General features: G+C 41.1%; 1 protein-coding gene across 7 annotated transcripts in view; it reads left to right on the forward strand.

Annotated features, from left to right (window-relative positions):
- Positions 1 to 25,556, forward strand: part of sema5ba (sema domain, seven thrombospondin repeats (type 1 and type 1-like), transmembrane domain (TM) and short cytoplasmic domain, (semaphorin) 5Ba) — a 239,458-nt gene that overhangs the window by 167,068 nt on the left and 46,834 nt on the right. For all 7 annotated transcript variants that reach the window (XM_034147142.1, XM_034147138.1, XM_034147143.1 and 4 more), the window contains 4 exons: positions 6,660 to 6,945; positions 21,070 to 21,205; positions 23,142 to 23,349; positions 23,844 to 24,051. In XM_034147142.1, coding sequence (XP_034003033.1) covers positions 6,660 to 6,945; positions 21,070 to 21,205; positions 23,142 to 23,349; positions 23,844 to 24,051 — 838 coding nt within the window. The remainder of the gene's footprint in view (positions 1 to 6,659; positions 6,946 to 21,069; positions 21,206 to 23,141; positions 23,350 to 23,843; positions 24,052 to 25,556) is intronic.

A 25,556-nucleotide genomic window follows, 5' to 3' on the forward strand; every position in this document is an offset into this window, starting at 1 on the left:
TGCCTGCCTTGCCTGTCCGCAAGGTGCGCCCCTGTCAATGGGACTCTGCTGGATAAATAAAACAATTAAAAAAAATGTTTATTGGGAGCCATACACAGAATATGGACATATATTTCCTTTTTCCACTTTTCAAGCATTTTTTTCCAATTTTTTTCTAGAATAAAAAAAGAATACAATTCTGACATTTAACAGCAATGTTATATAGTTCACTCTTATTCCCCAAAGTGACATTATAATTACCTCAGTCCTCGGTCTCAAAGGTGTTGTATACGCCCTAGGCAACTGTACACTGTTAGTAAAAGGAGCTGACATTGAACACAACACATGGAGAAATAATGTTTCCTACAATATTTTGCAAGACAAATAAGTAATATCAGAACACAATAATCTTGGTGATTTTAAAGCGTGCATCAAACCATCTGTTCATGTCTGTTTGGATATAAACAGGCGTTTTGCATTCATGCAGAATCTTGTTTGTGAATTTTAAGCAGCCTTGCTCTTTACACTATATCCATGTTTGCTGTAAAGCGATGTCACGTGATGCAGATCCTAACCAGCCTGCCAGATTGAACAATCTGTTTGTCGCTCTGCAGGAACTCGTCACATTTGCACCCACGCAGCTTCAGTAATATAATGCAGAATGTGTCCTTTGCCTCACACACACGTACAGTAAGCACACACACAGGTATGTAAACAGAGAGAATCTGTTGTGCATCCACAGAGCGGCTCAGGCAGGCTGTACACACACATTATCTCTTACCTACAACACTCAAACATGCATAAACATAATTAGATCCGTCACATGGCCTTTAGCTGCAGGGAGAGTAGCTGTAAATCATTATGATGGGGGTCTCTTCAGTGATGGTGAGTGGCACGGCGGGCGAAACACACTTCATCTGCATGTTATCATCTATTCACTTTCTGTTTGGTTTGGTCTACAAGCTGTTTTTGTTACATAATACACATTAAATGATGGCTAAGGGTGTCATGCATAATGCTGAAAACGATAACAAAGAATCAGCCCGATTTTATATGATTTGAGTTTTTTAAATACAATTTTTAATACCAAATTCGATCGGTTTAATATTATTCCACTGATGAGGACCTCCACTTCATTTTAACTGTAAGATTTGGTATCACCTGAAACATTAACCAGTTGCCATCCTACTTTCAATTTACTTATTTAATTTGAATTCAAACACGAAAATACATGAAAATACCGGATTAATAATCTTATTTAATCTCATCTTCTTTCTATTCTCACACCAGTCTTCCTTCCACAAGGTTACATTATCTCCAACTCCATACACTCGTGTTTTGACTCACAATAAGCAAAGTTCAAGATAATTATTTTTCAATAGATATCGCAAAAATATTATTATTCAGAACTCCTTTGGCCACACCAATCTGACAATGTGATCTTTGTGATATGTAACGCTCCAACACATTGGCAAGGGGGCGGGACACCTCTAAGCGGTTGACCAATCACAACAGAGCCGGCCAGCTAACCAATCAGAGCAGACTGAGCTCTGGTTTCAGACAGAGGGTGAAAAGAGGTGCTGCAGCACAGGCAGTATGAGAAAAATAAAGAGCTTTTTGAACATTAGAGCATGGAGACATGTCCCAGTAGAGACACTACATACTGATATACACCTGAACATCAGCAGGAGAGGACTCTTTAAAGTAGAGACACTACATACTGATATACACCTGAACATCAGCAGGAGAGGACTCTTTAAAGTAGAGACACTACATACTGATATACACCTGAACATCAGCAGGAGAGGACTCTTTAAAGTAGAGACACTACATACTGATATACACCTGAACATCAGCAGGAGAGGACTCTTTAAAGTAGAGACACTACATACTGATATACACCTGAACATCAGCAGGAGAGGACTCTTTAAAGTAGAGACACTACATACTGATATACACCTGAACATCAGCAGGAGAGGACTCTTTAAAGTAGAGACACTACATACTGATATACACCTGAACATCAGCAGGAGAGGACTCTTTAAAGTAGAGACACTACATACTGATATACACCTGAACATCAGCAGGAGAGGACTCTTTAAAGTAGAGACACTACATACTGATATACACCTGAACATCAGCAGGAGGAGGACTCTTTAAAGTAGAGACACTACTGACTACATCAGCAGGAGAGGACTCTTTAAAGTAGAGACACTACATACTGATATACACCTGAACATCATCAGGAGAGGACTCTTTAAAGTAGAGACACTACATACTGATATACACCTGAACATCAGCAGGAGAGGACTCTTTAAAGTAGAGACACTACATACTGATATACACCTGAACATCAGCAGGAGAGGACTCTTTAAAGTAGAGACACTACATTCTGATATACACCTGAACATCAGCAGGAGAGGACTCTTTAAAGTAGAGACACTACATACTGATATACACCTGCACATCAGCAGGAGAGGACTCTTTAAAGTAGAGACTCTACATACTGATATACACCTGAACATCATCAGGAGAGGACTCTTTAAAGTAGAGACACTACATACTGATATACACCTGAACATCAGCAGGAGAGGACTCTTTAAAGTAGAGACACTACATACTGATATACACCTGAACATCAGCAGGAGAGGACTCTTTAAAGTAGAGACACTACATTCTGATATACACCTGAACATCAGCAGGAGAGGACTCTTTAAAGTAGAGACACTACATACTGATATACACCTGCACATCAGCAGGAGAGGACTCTTTAAAGTAGAGACACTACATACTGATATGAGTAAATGTCCTTTAATTTAGAACTTGATTACCCTTAACAAAATCAACTTTCCTCTAGCTTATTGTTCATGCAGTCGGTCGAAACCATGTTATTTTTTGGCTGTAGATATGAAATGGGATATCAGCGCAGCAGCTGTGTGTTTAGCAGTTTTGTCTCTCCCCTTTTCCTGCTTCATTTTTTAAATCTTATTCCCTCATAAAAAGCCTCACGGGCCCCTGAGGCACATTCCATTACGGCTGTTAACAGGTCATCTCTGCTGTGTATGTGTGTGTGTGCCTGTGTGTGCCTGTGTGTGCCTGTGTGTGTGTGTGTGTGTGTGTGTGTGTGTGTGTGTGTGTGTGTGTGTGTGTGTGTGTGTGTGCCTGTGTGTGTTTGCGGGGTGTGGGTGTGTGCATTTGTTGGGATTGTGTGTGTGTGTGTTTGCGGGATGTGTGTGTGTGTGTGTGTGTGTGTGTGTGTGTGTGTGTGTGTGTGTGTTGTTTGCGGGGTGTGGTGTGGGTGCATTTGTTGGGCTTGTGGTGTGTGTGTGTTTGCGGGACTGTGGTGTGTGTGTGTGTGTGTGTGTGTGTGTGTGTGTGTGTGTGTGTGTGTGTGTGTGTGTGTGTGTGTGTGTTTGCGGGGTGTGGGTGTGTGCATTTGTTGGGATTGTGTGTGTGTGTGTTTGCGGGATGTGTGTGTGTGTGTGTGTGTGTGTGTGTGTGTGTGTGTGTGTGTGTGTGTGTTTGCGGGGTGTGGGTGTGTGCATTTGTTGGGATTGTGTGTGTGTGTGTTTGCGGGATGTGTGTGTGTGTGTGTGTGTGTGTGTGTGTGTGTGTGTGTGTGTGTGTGTGTGTGTGTGTGTTTATATCTTAATCTTTTCTTGTTTTTTGGGTTCATGGCTGTGCAGATTAAGGGTTTACTCCTTTGTTTATGTTTGTGCTGCTGCGAGTATTGTGTGACATCACTTACGGTTTAATGGGTCCCAGTGGAGAAGTGAAGCAGCGGCAGCATGGGAGGGTTTTTTTCTGTATCATTCTTTCTGCAAACTCGCCTGAAAGGAGAAAGCTCCCAAAACTCCAGTGTGATGATCCACACATGGAAGGTTTTCTTTGGTGGGTTTTGTTATGTTTCCTGTCAAACTACAACTTGGAAAAAGGAACACCGAAGTTGTTGTTGTTATGGGATTTAAAAGTATTTTCCATCGAGAAAGTATTTGTAGTTCAACGTTGACCTTTGTTATTCAAATCAAAATAGTTGACATTCACAAATGCATTGTCCGACAGATAACATGCTGACTGTATTGTGAATTATTCTTATATAAAAATCATTTTAAACACTTCACCTCGTTCCACCCTAATGACAAGGCAGAATTACCTCAAACAACTTATAGTAAAAGGAACTTTTTAGAATATTTACAAAGGTCTGTTCACTCCAATTCCCCACATTGACATCATAATTAAAAACGACTTGTTTGATGAGAAAACAGCTCCAATAAAAACTGTTAATGGAAAGTGGATTATCCAGAGTCACAAAGACACTGTTTCTTAAAGAGAGGCTGCTTTGAGTTTTCCAAATGTGGTGTTTAAATGCTTCTCCAATCACTTCGGTTGTAATGAGGTGCAGAAATCTCGTATACAAAACAACTTTATGTCTGCACATAAAACCCAAAGCACCTGCGTGATAAGAAAACAAAAAGGTAAGCAGGGAAAAGTGATGAGAAGAAGTTTGTTCGCCTGATCCTTTTAAGCCTTTACAGAAACCTTTAAGTGAAACCTCCTGAAAAGTAGATGTTAAACCCGCCTCCATGTGTTGGATTCTAGTCTCATTTGGATTTACAAGTTGAAGCTCTCCCTCTGCACGCTTACGGCAATGCATAAGCATCCAGTAATGAGTCATGTGTTTACAAAGGATGACAGTAACATCTCGTTCAAACTGTTATTCAGCTTCACGTGAAGGACCATTAATCATTCCCTGTGTCTGCCAGGGCAATAAACGCAGCACGGACATCCAGTTAAACAGACATAGAGCCATGGATTTACCATCAGGCGGATTTATTAGTTACCATTTTTTATTTCCTCTCTCCCTCCTCCTCCTGCCTCTCCTCTCATTTACACATTTGACATTGAGGCTCTTTTTCCCAGGCCATCTCAGGAGTGCACCGCTAGACTCTCAAAGTTTGTATTGCAATCAATAACGAGTGCACGGGTCAAAGCAACACCATCTAGGAGATAAGTGTTGCAAATATTTCCCTGGAGTCACTTGTAATAATTCTCCCCCCTTGTGGAGGATTATTACAAGCACAGACCATGAATATGCATATGTCTGTCTGCAGTGTGTTATTGAGCATATGGTCTTGTAACATGTGATTGTAAAAGGTCCAAAAGTATAGTGCTGTGTAAACTAAGGCGGTGTTTACACGAGAACGAAACGGGTTGTATCCGTTACTTTTCTCTCGCGTATAGCCCGTTCGTTCACACGAGGCTGTAACGGAACAGCGGAAACGGACCCCGCAAACGATAACGGGTCCCAAGGTGGATAGATCTGCAAACGGAACGCTCTGGGGGGTCAAATGGCTCAGTGTGTACGTCCTATACGATCATTTCCTGATAACGATGAAGCCATAGCCCCGCCTCTGCTGCTCACTGCTGTAGCATGGTCAGTAGCACTAGCAGTAGCTACTGTCAGTAGCTACTGCTAGTGCTACTGCTACTGACCATGCTACATATGTTAGTGCAAAATCTACAGCTCCTCTACCACAACCATCAGCAACAAGTGGACATGGAGAATTACATGAACTACATTTTGCCTAATCTACCGCGGGGCATAAACAGAAGAGCAACCATGGCAACCATGCTCGGGGGGTCTTCTTCGCTGCTTTTGGTGTATTTTGTGGCAGAAGTACAGCGCGACTTACAGGCCTGGCATTTGTACTAAAGCGTTTCCAGTGGTCTCGTGTGAACGGACACGTTAAATGAGCCGAATGCGTGTGAACGGAATACTTTTTTGATATCGAATTCGCTCCGTTTGCGTTTGCGCTCCCGTGTAAATGGGGTCTAAAAAGAAGTGTATAAAACCTGTGAGATTCTGTTATTCTTTAGACGGACACACATACTCTTGATGGACTTGACGCAAGTATTCTGGCTCTCATACTGTTGGACAACACAATAAGAATTCCTTCAATCAGCAGTGTGTCTGTGGTTCTATGTTGTTATATATTTGGTTATGTCAAAGGCAGGGGTGTCCAAACTACGGCCCGGGGGCCAAATGCGGCCCACGGACCATTTTGAATCGGCCCTCAGCTAATTAAAAAAAGTATAATGTAATACGGCCCACAGATGAAACTTGTGCTTGTCTTATATTGGACTTCTTAAATATATATGTACAAATATATTACACAGTAGTATTCATGTGTTAATAAGACCAATTTTCAAATACATTCAGTCAATTCAAGTTGGAAACACCTTCTAGCAAATCTTAGTTGATAAGAAAAAACCCCAATACCTTATTTACTTAACAAGCTTGAAATATACCCTTCATATTTCCTTTTATTATATTCAATCTGAAGCTTCTGTTTTATGGGATGAGCTGCTAACACAATAGATGAAACCCTTCTGGAGAGCTGTGATGTAGGTTGTTTTGTTCTTCAGGCATTTTCAAGTATCAAGCATAATTTACCTACATTTGATTAATTTAGCTAACTTATAACTGAACTTATGAGGCGATATACCTCTCTAGGGAGTGGCCCAGCCGATCGTATATTTTTCTGTATGTGGCCCTCGGTGAAAAAAGTTTATGACACTCCTGACCTAGAAGATAAGTGTTGCAAATATTCCTGTTTCCCTAGAGTCATATGTAATAATCCTCCCTCCCCCTCCTCTCTTCTTCTCCTTCCTCCCCTCAGAGCCTCACTTCATCTCGGCCTACGACATCGGCCTCTTCACCTTCTTCTTCCTGCGGGAGAACGCCGTGGAGCACGACTGTGGGAAGACGGTGTATTCTCGAGTGGCGCGAGTCTGTAAGAACGACATTGGCGGGCGGTTCCTCCTGGAGGACACGTGGACCACCTTCATGAAGGCCCGGCTCAACTGCTCGCGCTCGGGGGAAATCCCTTTCTACTACAACGAGCTGCAGAGCACCTTCTACCTGCCGGAGCAAGACCTCATCTACGGCATCTTCACCACCAACGTGTGAGTACATTTATCTATTTTATTGTATTTACTTGCACTATTTTGACCTAAGATTTTCATTTTCATAACTACACTGTAGCTAAGGACAAATGACAATAATAGCCTTGAATCTTGAATCTGAATCATTTACACATGTATGCACAGGAGGGATTTTATCTACATTATGATGTGTATACAACAGTATAATGCAGTATAATGCAAGTCTCATGTATCTAGTCATACTCAACGCTCAAAGACATTGTATGTGATAGGCTAAGGGGCGGGACATCTCTAAGTGGTTGTCCAATCACAAAAATGTAAAACAAAAAGGTAAATGCATGCAAATTAGCACATTTTAATTAGGCCTAGTAAACGCCTAATTTGCATATCAATGTGGCGATTGTGATGACGTTCTTAGATATAAATGTTACTGTATTCACCTGTAGTGTCTCCGCTTAAGTACAGTGCATTAGCCTGTATGCCCATGATACATTGCCTTAGCTAAACCTTGAGCTAACTTATCCAGTAGCTAGTACCTTAACTATATTTGTTTTTGTGTTTTGGCTAATTAGCTGTAAACTTGAGGCACTGGCAGCTGTTGATTTGTCGAAGAACACATTGTTTTTGTTGCATGCCTCAATGGCGAGCGGGGAACTTGAACACTTTTGATTCGTTTGCACAGTTTAACAAAGCAGAAGTATATCAGAACATCCGTTTACAAACTCTCCACACAACAGTATAATGTAGTATAATGCAAGTTTTCATTTATATAGTCGTTATACAGCACTCCAACCAATTGTACGTGATAGGCTAAGGGCGGGGACATCTCTAAGCGGTTTGACCAATCACAACAGAGCCGGCAAGCTAACTAATCAGAGCAGACTGGGCTCTGGTTTCCAGACAGAGGGTTGCAAAATAGTGCTGCCAGCACAGGCAGGTATGAGAAAATAAAGAGCTTGTTGAACATTAAAGCATGGAGACATGTCAGAGACACTACATACTGATATACACCTGAACATCAGCAGGAGAGAACTCTTTAAAGTAGAGACACTACATACTGATATACACCTGAACATCAGCAGGAGAGGACTCTTTAAAGTAGAGACACTACATACTGATATACACCTGAACATCAGCAGGAGAGGACTCTTTAAAGTAGAGACACTACATACTGATATACACCTGAACATCAGCAGGAGAGGACTCTTTAAAGTAGAGACACTACATACTGATATACACCTGAACATCAGCAGGAGAGGACTCTTTAAAGTAGAGACACTACATACTGATATACACCTGAACATCAGCAGGAGAGGACTCTTTAAAGTAGAGACACTACATACTGATATACACCTGAACATCAGCAGGAGAGGACTCTTTAAAGTAGAGACACTACATACTGATATACACCTGAACATCAGCAGGAGAGGACTCTTTAAAGTAGAGACACTACATACTGATATACACCTGAACATCAGGAGGAGAGGACTCTTTAAAGTAGAGACACTACATACTGATATACACCTGAACATCAGCAGGAGAGGACTCTTTAAAGTAGAGACACTACATACTGATATACACCTGGACATCAGCAGGAGAGGACTCTTTAAAGTAGAGACACTACATACTGATATACACCTGAACATCAGCAGGAGAGGACTCTTTAAAGTAGAGACACTACATACTGATATACACCTGAACATCAGCAGGAGAGGACTCTTTAAAGTAGAGACACTACATACTGATATACACCTGAACATCAGCAGGAGAGGACTCTTTAAAGTAGAGACACTACATACTGATATACACCTGAACATCATCAGGAGAGGACTCTTTAAAGTAGAGACACTACATACTGATATACACCTGAACATCAGCAGGAGAGTACTCTTTTAAAGTAGAGACACTACATACTGATATACACCTGAACATCAGCAGGAGAGGACTCTTTAAAGTAGAGACACTACATACTGATATACACCTGAACATCAGCAGGAGAGGACTCTTTAAGTAGAGACACTACATACTGATATACACCTGAACATCTGCAGGAGAGGACTCTTTAAGTAGAGACACTACATACTGATATACACCTGGACATCAGCAGGAGAGGACTCTTTAAAGTAGAGACACTACATACTGATATACACCTGAACATCAGCAGGAGAGGACTCTTTAAAGTAGAGACACTACATACTGATATACACCTGAACATCAGCAGGAGAGGACTCTTTAAAGTAGAGACACTACATACTGATATACACCTGAACATCAGCAGGAGAGGACTCTTTAAAGTAGAGACACTACATACTGATATACACCTGAACATCAGCAGGAGAGGACTCTTTAAAGTAGAGACAGTGACTAATTGATATGCAGATGGTTAATTTACAGGTGAAATATTCCTTTTAACGTCCGTACAGAGATGGTAGAACTTATTGTAGCGTTTCCTTATCCATGCATTATACTTCAAAATTCCTCTCATGTTGAATAGAAAGGACAGAACAAGCTGCAGCCCTTTCAACACCAGTGAGCGACTCTAAAACACCAAAACACTCCAACTTCTTTTCGTTTAGCCCTCACTTCATAAAGTTTGCTACTCCAACATCTCCCCACCTGTACAGAGAGGCGGTGTGCAGAGCCTCCTGCTGCTGCTAATGATTAGTGTGCAGCTCTGGATCTACACACTCCTCACACACTCCTCACACACACTCACTCTGCTGTGTGATTGCTCCAGGTGGGGGTGTCGCAGACGTTATTACAGAGTAAACACTGAGAGCCAACGTGTGGAGATCAGAACTCTTTCTGTACTTTTTAACTTCAGTAAAAAGTGTAATTGCAGCATTTTATGTAAGACTGGAAAATGGCTGTTTTAACGCTTGCATTTTAGCTGTCCAACACTATAATCCAAAGTAAGCTGTTGGTGTTAGTGGTGGTCTAATGGATAGTGAGGTGGGCTGAAGATCGGAAGGTTGTGAGTTTAAATCCCGCCTTGAACATCACCACTAGTGTGCCCTTGAGTAAGGCACTTAGCCCTTAGTTACTCCAGGGAGAATGTCCCTGTAATTGGTCATTGTAAGTCGCTTTGGATAAAAGCGTCAGCCAAATGAAATGTAATGTGTTCTCAGATTCTGAATCTATTTAAGACCTATATATTGATATTTAAAAATACAAAATAACTTGCCACAATGCCTTTATTAGCTCACGGCGTACTGGAGTAGATCCTGGAATTGACAACGTGAATAGAGCATTTGTGTATCATGAGGTTTGTCTAAAAAAATTGCTTTTTGAACATTAAAGCATGGAAACATGTCACAGTAGAGACACTATACTAATAAACACCTGAAAATGAGCAGAATACGTCCTCTTCAAGACATTTTCTCCAGAGGCAACACAAGCACATGTTCACCTTTTCAAATGTAGGAAACTCAATTCTAAAATTCACCAGATCCAATAGTTAAATTCATGTAAGAGTATAAGAGCTGTTGATGAACAATGCTAGCAGGTGTTGTCTTGTTACGTGTGTGTGTGTGTGTGTGTGTGTGTGTGTGTGTGTGTGTGTGTGTGTGTGTGTGTGTGTGTGTGTGTGTGTGCGTGTGCGTGTGCGTGTTGTTGGTGGTGTTCAGATGTATTGTTGTGTCAGGGGAGCTTCCTGCCTCTCACCTTCTGCTCCCTCACCTGTTATCAGCTGTTCTCCGACACATGGCTGCTCTCCCTCAGCCTGCAGCCATCTTTAGCAGCCCTTAGAGAGAAAGGGGGGAGAGTGAGGAATGGTGAGGTGACAACAGAACAGAAAAACCACAGTGAGAGAGGGAGAGAGGGAGAGAAAGATGAGAGGAGGTAATGAGAAAAATCTGTGAGCTCCCAGCTTTTGTCCGAGGTCCTTTGTCTCCTCCTCCCTCTCCTCTTTGGGGCTGGATATGTTAATGTAATCACCACAAACACTGTCTCCATCTGTCTGGCCTAAATTGAACAGGCTCACAGCTGCTCCCAGGAGTTTGGGGCTGTTAAACAGAGCAGGAGGTGCAGAGTATTTATCCTCGCAATGTGGGACAGGTCTAAATACTGCAGTCACCTCCGCTGCATGTGTCCTGTGATGCTCTTTAAACCACCACAATGGACTCCTAAATATTGTGTTCATTCATCTATTTGGCTCGGAGGGTCATTTTAAATATCTATTCTGTTACAATAACGAGTTACGTGTTAAACAGTAGCCTAATCTGAGTATTGTAAGATAATAGTAACTGATTACTTTCAGTTAGTTTGGGATACTTTAAGGAATTTATCATGAAAAAAAGCAGAAAATGCAGTTTTTTTCAGCCTCTCAAATATGGAGGTTTACTTTGTTTCTCTGTTTCAATTCATATTAAAGTTTTTGGGTTTGGACAAAACCAATTTGAAAGACTTTGTGAAATTCTGAAGAACTCTTCTCTCCATCTTTTTAAATGTAACTCCAAGATCAATCAAAGAACTTCTCAAGCTATTAAGTATTGCACAAGAATAACTGTTTTAGTTTTTTTTATAATCAAGCTGCAAAAATGACCAACCCTTTTGTTAACTGACTAATCATTAAATGAGTTTTTCATGAAAAAAAGCAGAAAATGCAGTTTTCAGCCTCTCAAATATGGAGATTGACTTTGTTTCTCTGTTTCATATCATATTCAAGTCACTAGCTTTGGGTTTTAGACTGACAAAATGCAACATTACGACACCCCTCTTGAGTTTGAGAAACTTTGATGCACATGTTTTGCTACTTAATTTAATTTATACACTGGAAAAAATGCTGCTCCAAAATCAAGTAAAAGAATAATGAAAACAAGGTGTTTTCGCTTGTAATAAGTAAAAACATCTGCCAATAGAACAAGTGAACATTTGCTTGGTTAGATTTCTTGAAATAAGACGGGATGTTTAGATAAAGGAGATCTTGTGATTAGCTGTGAAAACTTATTTTGAACTATATCTTACCAGGATCAGTAAATGTTGTGTTACAAAATACCTTTTCAGTTTTCTGATGTCAGTTGGTGATTTTCCAATAAGAATTATTATTTGTTTTAATCAAGTAAGATGTATTTGTTAAAACAAGATGAACCATCTTTTACAAAAACCACAGCAGCTTAAAACACTTGTTTCCTTTGAGATACAAAATAAGATGTTTTTCAGAGTCTTGAAGATGCATTGTCTAAAAACAAGACCCTACAGTATATCTCACTGCATTGCTACCTCTTCAGTTATTAGGTCTTATATCGAGTGAAAAGACATATTCTGACTAGAAATGAGACGAATATACTTGGCAAGATTTTGAGTTTTTACAGTGTAGACCAAACAACCAATCGATTAGTCGAGAAAATGACCTGCAGATTAATTGAAAATGAAAATAATTGCTTGTTGCACGCTTAGTAAAGAAAAAATAATCAAAAGTGTAAATACATAACTTACAGCACTTATTAACCCTCCTGACCTATTGTCTTCGTTTCCCCCCCCCCCCTTACTTTGGTGTTCACGGTCAAATTTGACCGGTCCTGTTTTAACTGCTATTACATGAACACAAAAACCATTAATCATCACCAAATTTCATTTAACACCCTTTCAAACTGTACATATTGTATCAGACTACTGGTATACATGAAAAACTGCAGTAAATATACAAAGAATAGACACTGAACATGTATTGCGTGTGCCAGGTGTGATCCATGTGGGGGGATGGGCACATAAGAGCGGGAAATGTGTCAAATTGTTCTGTGTGTGTGTTTGTGTGTGTGTGTGTGTGTGTGTGTGTGTGTGTGTGTGTGTGTGTGTGTGTGTGTGTGTGTGTGTGTGTGTGTGTGTGTGTGTGTGTGTGTGTGTGTGTGTGTGGTGTGTGTGTGTGTGTGTGTGTGTGTGTGTGTGTGTGTGTGTGTGTGTGTGATCTGATCCGGATGGTTACTAATTCCTTTTCTTTATGGCGGGAACACCATGGGTGTTACAAAGTTGACTAAATCATCCAAAGTTCAATGAAAGTGGTGATCAGCAATTGTATATGTTCAAATGTCTTCTGTGAAGGATATCATAAAGCCTTAATGCAATCGAATGTAAAACAAAAAAGTTATGATTGATGAAAGTAGTAAATCGGTCAGATTTGACCCGAAGACCACAGGAGGGTTAACCCCCTTTATACCTTATAAACACCTATGTTTCACCTCCACTCTCCTGTTTGTGGTAGCAAAGTGAACCCTGACTGTTTCAGTGCTTCTGTGGAATGGTAAACTGATTCTGAAAGTAGACGAGTGGCCCTTTAATCAATCCGCCAAAAGAAATAAAATACAACAGATCAATCAGTGAAATAATGAGCCAGAGGAGGAAGTGATCCTGCTGTAATTTTTTCCAGACGCTAATGTAGCCGAGAGGGTTTTAGCATTCCCTCAGAATAAAAGACACTTAAGACCTCTGAGCACGGCCCCCTCTTTTAATTAACTCCGGCCCTTATTGGCAGGGTCCTTCTGTCGTGGTCGCACTGAGGTGTCTAACCTGCCATTACTAACTCATTATGAGCCTGTTATCTATTTCTGGGTGACTTCACTGAGAAGGAGCCCCGTTAATTGATTAGTAGTAGGAATAATTTGAAACAGTTATGATAAGGGACGGGTTTGGTGGTTCTATCGTTCATGTGAGGATGGTAAATTACATTTAGGGAGGGACCATTGCATGCACAAAAACATAACTACAGGGGAGAGGGGTACAAGGGTTCAAAATGTTCTTTTTAGATTTCCTGGAACAGCTGGGTACTCCAATATTTTGTTGAACTCAAACAGCAGTTTGGTTCCTCATGTGAGGATTGTAAATTATATTTTTAGTTGAATATCTCTTTGGGTTTTTATGTGTTGCTCAGGCAAATAAAGCAATTTGACCTTGGGCTCTTGGAACCTTTGAAGGTAATTTGTTTTATGATTAATTGAAAAAAAATAACAGTCAGAAAGGAATTTCAATTATTTCAATTCTGGGCCAATGTCTATTGAACTTTATGTTTTCGTCCCTAACATAATGACATCACTACTTAACAATTGTGCTTCTATTGGCTAGAGCTTCAACACATTGTACGTGATAGGGTTAGGGGCGGGACATCTCTAAGCTGTCGACCAATCACAACAGAGCCGGCCAGCTACATTAAAGCATGGAGACATGTCACAGTAGAGACACTACATACTAATATGACTAGTAATGTGACTCTGAGTCCCTCACAGTCTTTCAGTCCCGCCTCAAAACACATCTTTTCAACTCTGTCTACCCATAAGCCCCCCCCCCCCCCCCTCTCAATCAACTTCCTCTTGACTGCCTTTTTTTGTTTATTTTATTTTACTATATTTATTTGTTTGCCTGTCCTTGTTTGTCTACCCTCCCTCTTACTGTAAAGCGTCTTTGAGTTGTTAAAAGCGCTATATAAATAAAATGTATTATTATTATTATTAATATGAAGCTGAACATTAACAGAATGTGTCTAAGCCAACTCACATAGCAAAAACCCTCTGATATCATATTATTTCTTTGATTATTCTGAGAAAACCTATATTTATTGCTCAGAGCCAATGGTTTTTATGTCAGCTGAACATGAGGTAAGGGCCAAACTAACTCCCTTACTAAAAATAAATAACTGGAACTATGTTAGGCTGAATAACTTCATGAAACAAAATGACAATGCAGCGATTATTAGGCTAAACAATTACTGTATACGTTGTAGCCCTTCTAAAGCTCACTCAGTATCGTATGAACCCTTTCATGCATTTCAACTTCAAACACACATTACCTGATTTATTCACACACCTTATTGACCCTGAAATCCCTCCGATGCATAGAAAATATGCAGCTGACTTCAAGAGAGATCATGGCAGATAAAGGAGTTGCTGGGCAGTGAAGTGAAGCTAGCCACTTTCCTGAGAAATATTTCTGATTTTACACAACGTCCTCTCTACCTGCCGACTCCAAATCTACCTTGAAATAAACTGCCGTCCCTCGGTGGAAAACCCGAGCCTCATCTGAATACAGTTTGACAAATCTGCTCCCTAGCTGTTTTATTATAATACTGCCCCTTTTTTATTTTTTTAATCTCTTCCCACTATTTGCACTTTCTTTGGGTTCCCTCACTCAGTTTGCATTTGATTAGTACTGCTGTGGAAATAGGTCAAGTGAGGCTGAGAGTGAAACAGCACAGTGATGAAATGTTCCCTCTCGCATGCTTCACAATGCTATTATACTCAGCCAAGTGTACAGCAGAATCTAACGCCTGTTTCCTTGTGCTGTTGCTTTATTGTTGGGTGTATGTGTTGCTGACTCAGTTCTGGGCCAGAGCTGTGGCTTTTGCTGGTCTATTGTTGTGCGGTAGAAAAATATGTACGGATAATCCTGGCAGCCGGGCTTCAATTTCTGCTCCCTGCAGCCGTGGTGCTGAGTTTGCCATTTTTTCCTTTCTGCTGCGCTGCAGGTATTCACTGAGGGTGAAAACATCGGCCCTAATGTAGTTTTAGCCGTTCCTTTTTTCACATAAAAGGAGGTTAGGCGCATTAGCTAAAAACCTGGGGATTCAGCTCTCTGAATTGGTGTGTGTGTGTGTCTGTCTGTGTGTGTGTGTGCGTGTTTTCTTGTCAAGCCAGTTTATTGTTATGGCACAGTAGCATCAGGTGTTGACCAAAGTGCTTTTGAAGACAGGTTCATAATGGAATCTTATGAATAACATTTAAAAAGAAACTGGAGAAAAGAAACAGACGAATAAGACCGAGAAATATTGTGGATTCATCATCGGATAATCCCATATCCCATGTTGTGAAGTCGATCTTCTATTTGATGTGTGTTCATGAGCTTTAAATCCTTATGTGAAAACAACATTGTTTAGAGCGTTTAAACTGCATGTTTTAAAGCGACGTTCATGTGAGTTTTAGTTTGACAGGAACACATCTTCTTAGATCTTTCCGACACCAGGTGAATGCAGCACACAGCCTTATCTAGCAACATTAACGAAAGCTGAACAAAACGTGTGCGACTGCCCGGTTACTTGGATCTGCTCCACAGTTTAATGGGTTTTTCCTCAGCCCACTAGTGCGACACCCTTCAACCAAGTTTAGTGAATATTTGGCCTGTAGTTTTCCGTTAGCGTGCCGAGTCAAACAAACAAACAAACCAATCCTTTAGAATGACCGCACTGAGACATAAAGCCACTGGATAACAAAGGCATATTATGACGGATCATGTAGTCAAAACAACCAAGAGAAAAGAAAAAGGAGAAATCTCAGCAACATCTCAGGGATCTTATTTAAAACGTTCAACAACAACTCCAACAACATCCAGCGTATAAAGATAAGGCTTTAGACTGAGATGCATATCAGTTGTGTTTACCTCACACACCCCCTGGTGTTCTGATCCGTACAGATTGTGGCTCAGTGATATATAAAGTATTCAAGTCATTTACTTGCTACACATCTCATGAAAGGAGAAACTACCGCTGGAGGGATTTAAGCCTTTGCAGACCATTTACATGCACACAAACACAACACACTACTAAGAGAAAGAAAGCTCCAAAATGTTCCTTTTTCATTTCCCGAAACATCTGAGTACTCCAATATTTCGTTGAACTCAAACAGCAGTAAACAGTGGATTTGTAAGAGACTATTTTCAGCTGTGGATTATTCATCATTTGGTGCTCTGGTGAGTTTTTCCGGGGTATAACTCAAAATAAACTACAGTGTGTTTCTGATAATAATGAAACATGTCACTCGGTGCAACACTGAGGCTCACTGGTGTGTTTAAATAGAGTCTGAACAATTAAATGAGCTCTATGGCACAGAGGGGATACAATATATCAGGCTTGCATACACACACAAAAACAGTTTGTCGGATCAGTTCATTGTTATTTTTTATTTTTTATTGGATTTTATCACAAAAGAAAATATAGAAAATCACCAGCTGTATAGTTTTCAGTCAAACTAAGAAAACCACATTGTTAAAAACTCAAAAAGAATGTACTCAAAGTGCTATATTTAAGCAATATGCTCGTTATATCACAGCTAAGGGGCGTGGTTCGACCCGACCATCTTAAACGTTGTTAGTTAGTCAGTTTCGTAACGGACGTAATGTAACAGTTGTAACGGTTGTAGCTTTTCTCAGACGTGGAGGGATACTGACTTGTTGTGAAAAGTAACTACAATTCTACCCGTGATATACGCTCATTATATCACGGCTAAGAACCAATCAGATTGCTTGATTTGACTTGTCCGTTTTATAAAAAGATATATATTGCAGGATTATTATTCCTGTTGCATTCAGCAGCTTTTTATTGTTGTTCCTGGATGGGGATGACAGCAGAGGATATCAGAAGTCGATGAAATGGATTTGAACGGCGATGAATTGTTTAAAACAAGACAGGAAATCAAGCAGCATCTCAGCAGACTCCCAGCGACGGGGTGGGCTGTTGGGATGAGATGAATCATGGGTGAAGGAGCGTCAGTCGTAATGAAAGTGATCATGAGAGCAGCAGCAAACAGCAGAGCAGATGTCAAACAGCTTCTCAATCACTTCCAGGGCTTTTAAGCTGACTCAAAGCATCTGGGTTGCATCCATTAGTGCGATGGACTGTATTTCTTCCAGTGCTCCACTTCTCTCTGTTCTCTTGTTGCTCTGTGCTGCAAAACACGGATGTAATAATAAGAAGAGCTGGATAAGGGGCTGTAGCTTAACCATGATGCTTGTTTTGACATGCATATTGCACCATCATTATAAAAGAGACATCTGTGAAACTGTCATTTATCAGGTTTTTCCGTATCACTTTATAATTGCCTTCACTATAAATGGCATTTATAAAATTGAGACGTAATTTAACTCTTGTTAGAATTTACTTATTAAAAATCAATCACATACATTTTTGGGACTTTAATAGATTTTTGGTAATAATTACAAAACAATCTGTAAAATGTGTTTAACAATTAGGGTTATAGCACTTTGTTAATGGAGCATAATACGTTTTTGAGCGGTCTAAAACCAGTATTTGTATGACATTTAAAAAGTTGCAATGAATGATATAATACCTTGTCACTGACTAACTAGAAAATTCCCTTATCTGTGTGACTGGCGCTTTATATACTGGCGGTTATCGATCCTGATGCCAATATTGCCAACGTTAAGTAGTTATTGATGAGTGAGTCTCATTCTGAGTTCATCCCGACAGTTTTGGCTCCTCTTCAGAAACCATAACTAGTTGAGATAACATTTTTCGGCGTGAGAATCTGAGTTCCCTGATCAACCATTTGAGTGATTTCTGTGTGTTTAGTGAGTAAAATGTGGCCGTGGCGGCTGTTTTCTAATGGCGCTTTTCCACTGCAGGGCCTCGCTCGGCCTCGCTCGGTATGGCTAGGCCTCGTTAGGCCTTGTTAGGCCAGTCTCACTTTATGCTGCGTTTCCATTACAGTTTAGTAGCTGGGGTAGTATCTATAGTAACGCAGTGTAGGTGGAGCCGTGACGTCATCTTCAATGCGAACCACAAAACCAACATCAGCTGTTGTTCAGAGCTCACAGCTCCTCATATCAGAAACTAGACACAAGTTAAACAAGTACAAACCACAGACTGCCTGTGTCATGGCGAATACAGTCGCTGGTTTATTTATGTCTGTATAGGCCGTTGTTGTGAGTGTGGACGGTCGGAGCATATACTGCGTTAGCTTAGCCGATCTCCATTTAGAAAACACGCATTTTAAAAGGTGTTTCGCCTGCCGTCTGTCTGCAGACTTGTCAAAGCATTAATTCATGGTTTTTACTAACCGGTATCAGTATGTTGTTACTTCGGCATCATTTTGAAACGTGTATTACAATTAAATCACGGTCAAATATGTTCATTTTTTTGTAGTTGCCAGCGATTCTCTCACTAGTTTAGCATACTCAGCCCGGTTGTTGGCCCGGAAAGAACCTCGATTTTGGAGGGCCAGAAAAAGTACCCGCTAGCTGGAACTACGCCGAGTGGAAACGCAACCAAAAACGGGCCGGGCACGGCACGCTTAAACCGCGCTCGGCTCTGTAGTGGAAATGCGCCATAAGTGTCAGGGTTTGTTGGTCTCATTTTTAAAATGGATGTTTATGGGCTAGTCAGCTGGAGTTGTTGTTGTTGTCACCTGAGGGTCACTATGGGCGAGATATGATAGTTACTTTGGTGTATTGTAGACATCAACACAACAAAGACAAATTTAGCGACTGTAATCGTGTAAATGTGTGAATGTGGTGTGAAAATGATGGGATTTAGAGCAGGTTTACGAGGTGTTTTCAGAAGATTTTAAAGCCCCCTTTCGCTCTAGCTTCGATCATTCTGTCCCATACACACCCATTATCAAATCTAAAAAGCCCTGAAAATGTCACAAAACTTAAATTGGATTTTAGAGAAACCAGTTCCATCTATCAAAAACCCTTTTAGTCCAGTAAGAGAGTTTGGAGAGTAGTTTGAACTTTGGTTTACCCCAAAGAAAAAAGCCATCTTGGATTTCAGTGTACAGATCTTATAAATAAATCTATGTCTGCAACTCAGTTAATGTAGAGCAGAGATCTGAAATAATGTGTGCAGTGTCAGGCTTTCTGTGGTACTTTAATGCGAGCTGCAGCACAACCACAAAGCCACAGTACAACTTCCTTTCAAAGTGTGTGTGAGTGTGGACACGGTGGTGGCTGCCGCTCACTTATTACAGCTGATTTTACTGTGGTTTCCTGCACTTAGGAGTTTGGTTTCTGCCACCGCACTCACTCTGACTCTCGCATCTGTCTGCAGACGACCCTTTGAAAGAAAAAGGAGAGAAAAGTTATGTTTTTCTGAGGTCTGGAGGCTGTCATTGAGCCACCTGTTTGCTCTCTCTCAGCCATTTCAAGCTGCACAGCACTTTTCCTCCCTTCAGTAATGACACAACACATTAGCTTTCTCACAAGCCTGAAATGGATTGGACTGAAAAGGTGGTTTTAAAACACAAAAAAACAGATGTCTTAAGTGGACTAAGAAGCATCTTAGTGGTAGATATATAAGGATATTGAACCCAGAGGCGAAGTATCCAAAGAAAATAATGAAAACTCTTTGTTCCCACATGTTGTAGATGTTCCTGTGAAATCCATTTCTTCACAAGATCAGATAAAGCTCTGATTAATTAGTAAATTGACCTTTTGTTCTTAGATTATCTTCACTATCTGTTATTCTTAAAGGTCAGTAATGAACATACATTTGTTCTGATCTTAACTCACATAAAACGTGCTGTTCTTACTTCAGATCTTGCCTATAATACTAAGAGGTATACCAATACTTATTCTATCAAATATACAAATAAGTTTACACTAACAACACATTAAAGCCTCACTATGAACTTGACTTGAGTAGCAGCGCTGTCTGATTTATACTCCACCAAGACGGCTCACATCATGAAGTCATACAGAAGTATTTCCTTCTCTCACTGATCCTCGTTCAGTTTCTTTCTTGTTTTCTCACTATTACAGTTTATTATCTCTCGCTATCTGATGGTTTATCAGCAGCCACGCTAAGGCAGCAGGCTGTTCAGCGCAAAGTAAAAGTCATAGTGTGGTTCTGGGTGTTAGGGGAAGGCAAAGAGGGAAAAAAAACAGGCAGTTAAGAAAGTCATTACCTTGCAGCACATTATGGCCGAGAAGAGCGCCATGATAATAACTTTACTTCACTGTGTGTGTGTGTGTGTGTGTGTGTGTGTGTGTGTGTGTGTGTGTGTGTGTGTGTGTGTGTGTGTGTGTGTGTGTGTGTGTGTGTGTGTGTGTGTGTGTGTGTGTGTGTGTGTGTGTGTGTGTGTGTGTGTGTGTGTGTAATCTGTGCGACTGCCTCCCATATCCCCCGCTTAATGCTGGTCCACATCCACTGTGCAGCGCTGATAGCATAGCTTAGCCTCCAGCGAGCGCCTGTTTAGTGCAGGTAGAAATGATAGGACTTCCATTAAGAGGATGGAGCGCGTTACAAAAAGGCTTTCATTGCACAGCTGGGCTCCGCTGGTTCCTGATATAGCTGCACATTTACTGCCAACTTTAAACTGTTATGAATATTATTGTTGAAATCATTTGTATTTCCTATCTCTCTCTCTCCACATCCCTTCACATTATCCCCTCCTCTCCCTATCTTCTCCCCTATCCTTGTCACTAAAGCAACAGCATAGCAGCGTCGGCGGTGTGTGCCTTCAACCTGAGCGCCATCTCGCAGGCCTTCAACGGGCCTTTCCGCTCCCAGGAGAACCCCCGCTCCACCTGGCTGCCCACCGCCAACCCCATCCACAACTTCCAGGTCAGTTTGACCAATTAAATGAGCCCTTGTTACGGCACCGGCTCATAGGCTGCAACAAAGATGGGAGACCAGACAAGTTAAGTGTAACAAAAACCGTATTTATTTATGATATCACAAAAACCAAAGGACTTCAAAGAAACCTAAGCAAACGTGTGACTCAGTCATCAGTAATGTTTGTATGGGAAAATGTGCAGAAACAAAGACGCGGCCGTGTCCAACAGAAGAGTATCAGTTGGTGTTGGCCTTTTATCTTGACGGCCCAGGTGCTTTATGGGTTTTCCCTTTTCCTGTAGTGTGTCATATAGGTTTGTGTGCATGTAAATGGTCTGCAAAGGCTAAAATCCCTGTGTTACCTCCAGAGGGAGTTTCTCTCACACACATACATTTAAAAAAATAGATAGTCCAAATGCTAGAAAAGATCATGTGTCGATATACTGTATAAGAAGAAGATGGATCCAGGTGAATGTCAACAATCCTCCAGCTAACCAATCAGAGCAGACTGGGCTCTGGTTTCAGACAGAGGGTGAGAAGAGGTGCTGCAGCACAGGCAGTAACTGTGACAAAGCCATTTTATTTTTGCAAAGACGTTGCTTTAACTGTAAGAAACGATCCAACAATTGGTCAATTTCTTTATAAAAAATCAAGAAACAAGTCCACAGTCCAGTCCAGGCGCTTGTTGAAAAAGAACTGGAAGAATGTTTGCAAAATATAGTGATTACTACAGTTTCTGCGAAAAGATATTAAGCCAATTAAATTCAAATCAAGCCTCAATCTCAATCAATTTCCCCCTAACTACAGAGGAACATTTGAGTCTCAGGAATGTCTCCTCTCCAGTTCTCGTTGATAACAGTCCATATTCCTTTTTTAAATATATTTATATAACAATTTCAAGCTTAAATGTATAACCAGTTTGTGGCTCGAGCTCGCTCACTTCTTACACAGCACAGCGGGACTGAGGTTACCTTTAAGATACCGTTTAAAATTGAAAAATCATTGCTATACTTTTCAAAAATTGAGTCTACTAACAAATCAATCTCTCATTTGAAGTCCTAAAGAACAAGCAGTGCTCATCTGTGCAGCCGAACAAAGCTTTCAGAGCCGTTTATTTGTATTCTTCTCTAGTGTCTCATCGCAGTCACACTGTTCAGTAGTTTCACACCCCAGAAAAAGTTGCAATTACTGAGAATAGAATTAAGAGTGGAAAACTAAATCTAACCCGACAGAGTATTGATTTACTAAATGCAGTAACTGTGAGGTACTTCGCCATTGTTTCTATTTTCCAGCCTACATTTTTACAACCTCTTCTGACACCTCACCCCGTTTCCCTCCTGTTGGGGAAATACTGAATGTACTCTTCCAATATCAGAGTACACATGATAACAAAGGTATCCCAACTGTAGCTGTGTACATGACAGGATGTATGATTACCTAGAAGAGCATCAGGACTGTTTTAGGCATATGATAGCTATGTGATTAACATGATGATTCAGCCTCTATGGAGATAGAGCATGATCATTTCTGACGTGGAGCTAATCTGAACTAAACTTTGAATTTTTAGGTTTTGAGAAAAACGTCAGAATTTTGAGATTTTGAGAAAAAAGTCAGATTTTTGAGATTTTGAGAAAAAAATCAGGATTTTGAGAAAAAAGTCAGAATTTTGAGAGAAAGTCAGAATTTCGAGAGAAAGTCAACATTTTGAGATTTTGAGAGAAAGTCAGAATTTTTGGATTTTGAGAATATTGAGAAAAAGTCAGAATTTTTTTGATTTTGAGAGAAAGTCAGAATTTTGAGAATTTCAGAACAAAGCCAACAACTCAGTATTTTGTATGTGACAGGATGTATGATTACCTAAGAACTGTGTAACTCCCTCTCTTGTATATCAGCATGTGAAGGACATGATATTGAGTGATATTTTTCTAACACTTTTCCTCCCCAGTGCGGCACTATAAACGACGAGGGTCCCAACGAGGGTCTGACGGAGCGCAGCCTGCAGGACGCCCAGAGGCTCTACCTGATGAACGACGTGGTGCAGCCGGAGTCCGTGGACCCGCTCGTCATGCAGGACGACGTGCGCTTCTCCAACCTGGTGGTGGACATCGTGCAGGGCATGGACACCCTCTACCACGTCATGTACATCAGCACAGGTGAGGGAAGGAGGGAAGGAACACAACTTATTCAAGATCCAAGGCTTTTATTGTCATTCGTACATAGCTACAGTATAGATATGTCAATGAAAATCTTAGGTCACAGGCTCCTCCAACAGTGCAACACAATAAAACAGACAAAATAATTAAAATAGTGCAAGTAATACAAATAAAATAGAATAGAAATAGTGCAAGGAGAGTCATCTTACTACTGAATATGCATCCAGAAATTAAAGATCAAATTAAATACTGTAAGGCAAGGCAAGTTTATTTATATAGCACCTTTCAAAACAAGGAAATTCAAAGTGCTTTACAAAAATAAAAGACATTAAGAGCATTAAGAAACATATTATAACATTTGAGAAAGTCTTCAGAAAGTCTTCAGCCTGGATTCAAAAGTAGTCAGAGTTGCAGCGGACCTGCAGGTTTCTGGGAGTTTGTTCCGGATGTTCGGAGCATAATAACTGAACGCTGGTATCTACTCCCTTCTTCAGAATACGGCACCATCTTGAAGGCCCTTGCTACGCCCAATAAGAACCTGCAGGGGTGTTATCTGGAGGAGATGGAGCTCCTCCCAGTGGGGGTGCGGGAACCCATCCTGAGTCTGCAGATCCTCCACAGCGACAGGTCGCTCTTCGTCGGGCTCAACAACAGAGTCCTGAAGATCCCGCTGGAGAGGTGCTCCACCTACAAGACGGAGACGTGAGTACTGAACACAATCTGCACACAATCTGCACACAATCTGCACACAATCTGCACACAATCTGCACACAATCTGCACACAATCTGCACACAATCTGCACAATGTAGGGGAGAACTGATCCAGGAAGATCATGATACACATCCTGGCAACCCAACACTAAACCCACACTATCTTTTCATGAAGTTTGATATGGAGATAACTTGAAAAATAGAACTGAGGAACTGTGGAAGTAAATATAAGTAATGTGTAAGAGGGAGAATTACATTAAAGCGAAAGTCCACAACAAAATACAAAATACAAATTGTATTGTATAACGAAACGAACTGGCACAGGACAAAGGGAGACGAGGACAATAAATACACAAGGTAATGCGGAACAGGTGGAAACAATCAGGGGCGGGGTCGACAATCACAGGAGTGGGAGACACACAAGGAAGGGAGGTCAGAGTATCTGAAACGAGAGGGAAGGTTACTATTCAAAATAAAGGGGAAAGTCACAAGACAAAGACAAAACAACATCATTAGCGAGAGATGGTAGATGCATGATTCTTAATCTTTATTAGGATCCCCATTAGCACTAGCATGAGCATTGGCTATTCTATCAAAGTAAAATCATGGTCCTGGATCAGTTTTGTGATATAACAACATACTTAGGGTGTTTCTCAATCTCGAGTACGCTTGCTTGGTAGCGCATTTCTTCCGAGCGTCTTGCTTCAGAAGCGAGGCAAGAATACTTCCTGGCATTCGGAAAAACGGTGGCCGTTTCTCAATCGCGAGGATATTGGCTTCCAAGCCAATATTTCAAGGATACTACGTCATCGAGTGCCGCCGAAGGACTGTTCCAATCTCCAGCATACTTGGAATTCCACCGAGGCCGCGTCCTTGGTTTGGGGGAAATTTCGAGGCTGCACATGGGTAGACTCCGCGTCCTTAAAATCCCCACAATGCTTTGCGCATGGACCAATTTCCCCAAATCTGTGGCGGAAAATGTAAGAGGCGGGGCCTCTCATATGACGCACACCTGCACACTTGCTAGCCTGTTCCACTCTTTGTTTTCCGAATGCCAGGAAGTATTCTTGCCTCGCTTCTGAAGCAAGATGCTCGGCTCGGCTGTGCTACCAAGCCAGCATCCTCGCGATTGAGAAACGGCCAAAGAGTGGAACAGGCTAGCAAGTGTGCAGGTGTGCGTCATATGAGAGGCCCCGCCTCTTACATTTTCCGCCACAGATTTGGGGAAATTGGTCCGTGCGCAAAGCATTGTGGGGATTTTAAGACCGCGGAGTCTACACATGTGCAGCCTCGACATTTCTCCAAACGAAGTACGCCGGGCTCGGTAGAATTCCAAGTATGCTGGACATTGGAACAGTACTTCGGCGGCACTCGATGACGTAGTATGCTTGAAATAGTGGCTCTGGAGCAGCTTTACTCGACATTGAGAAACACCCTTAGACTGCAGGGTGCTACTACCAAATAAAGTAATGAGCCACCTGAGGTAATGTAGCCCT

Source organism: Trematomus bernacchii, unplaced genomic scaffold (genome assembly GCF_902827165.1).
Source record: "Trematomus bernacchii unplaced genomic scaffold, fTreBer1.1, whole genome shotgun sequence".
Classification (NCBI taxonomy): Eukaryota; Metazoa; Chordata; class Actinopteri; order Perciformes; family Nototheniidae; genus Trematomus; species Trematomus bernacchii.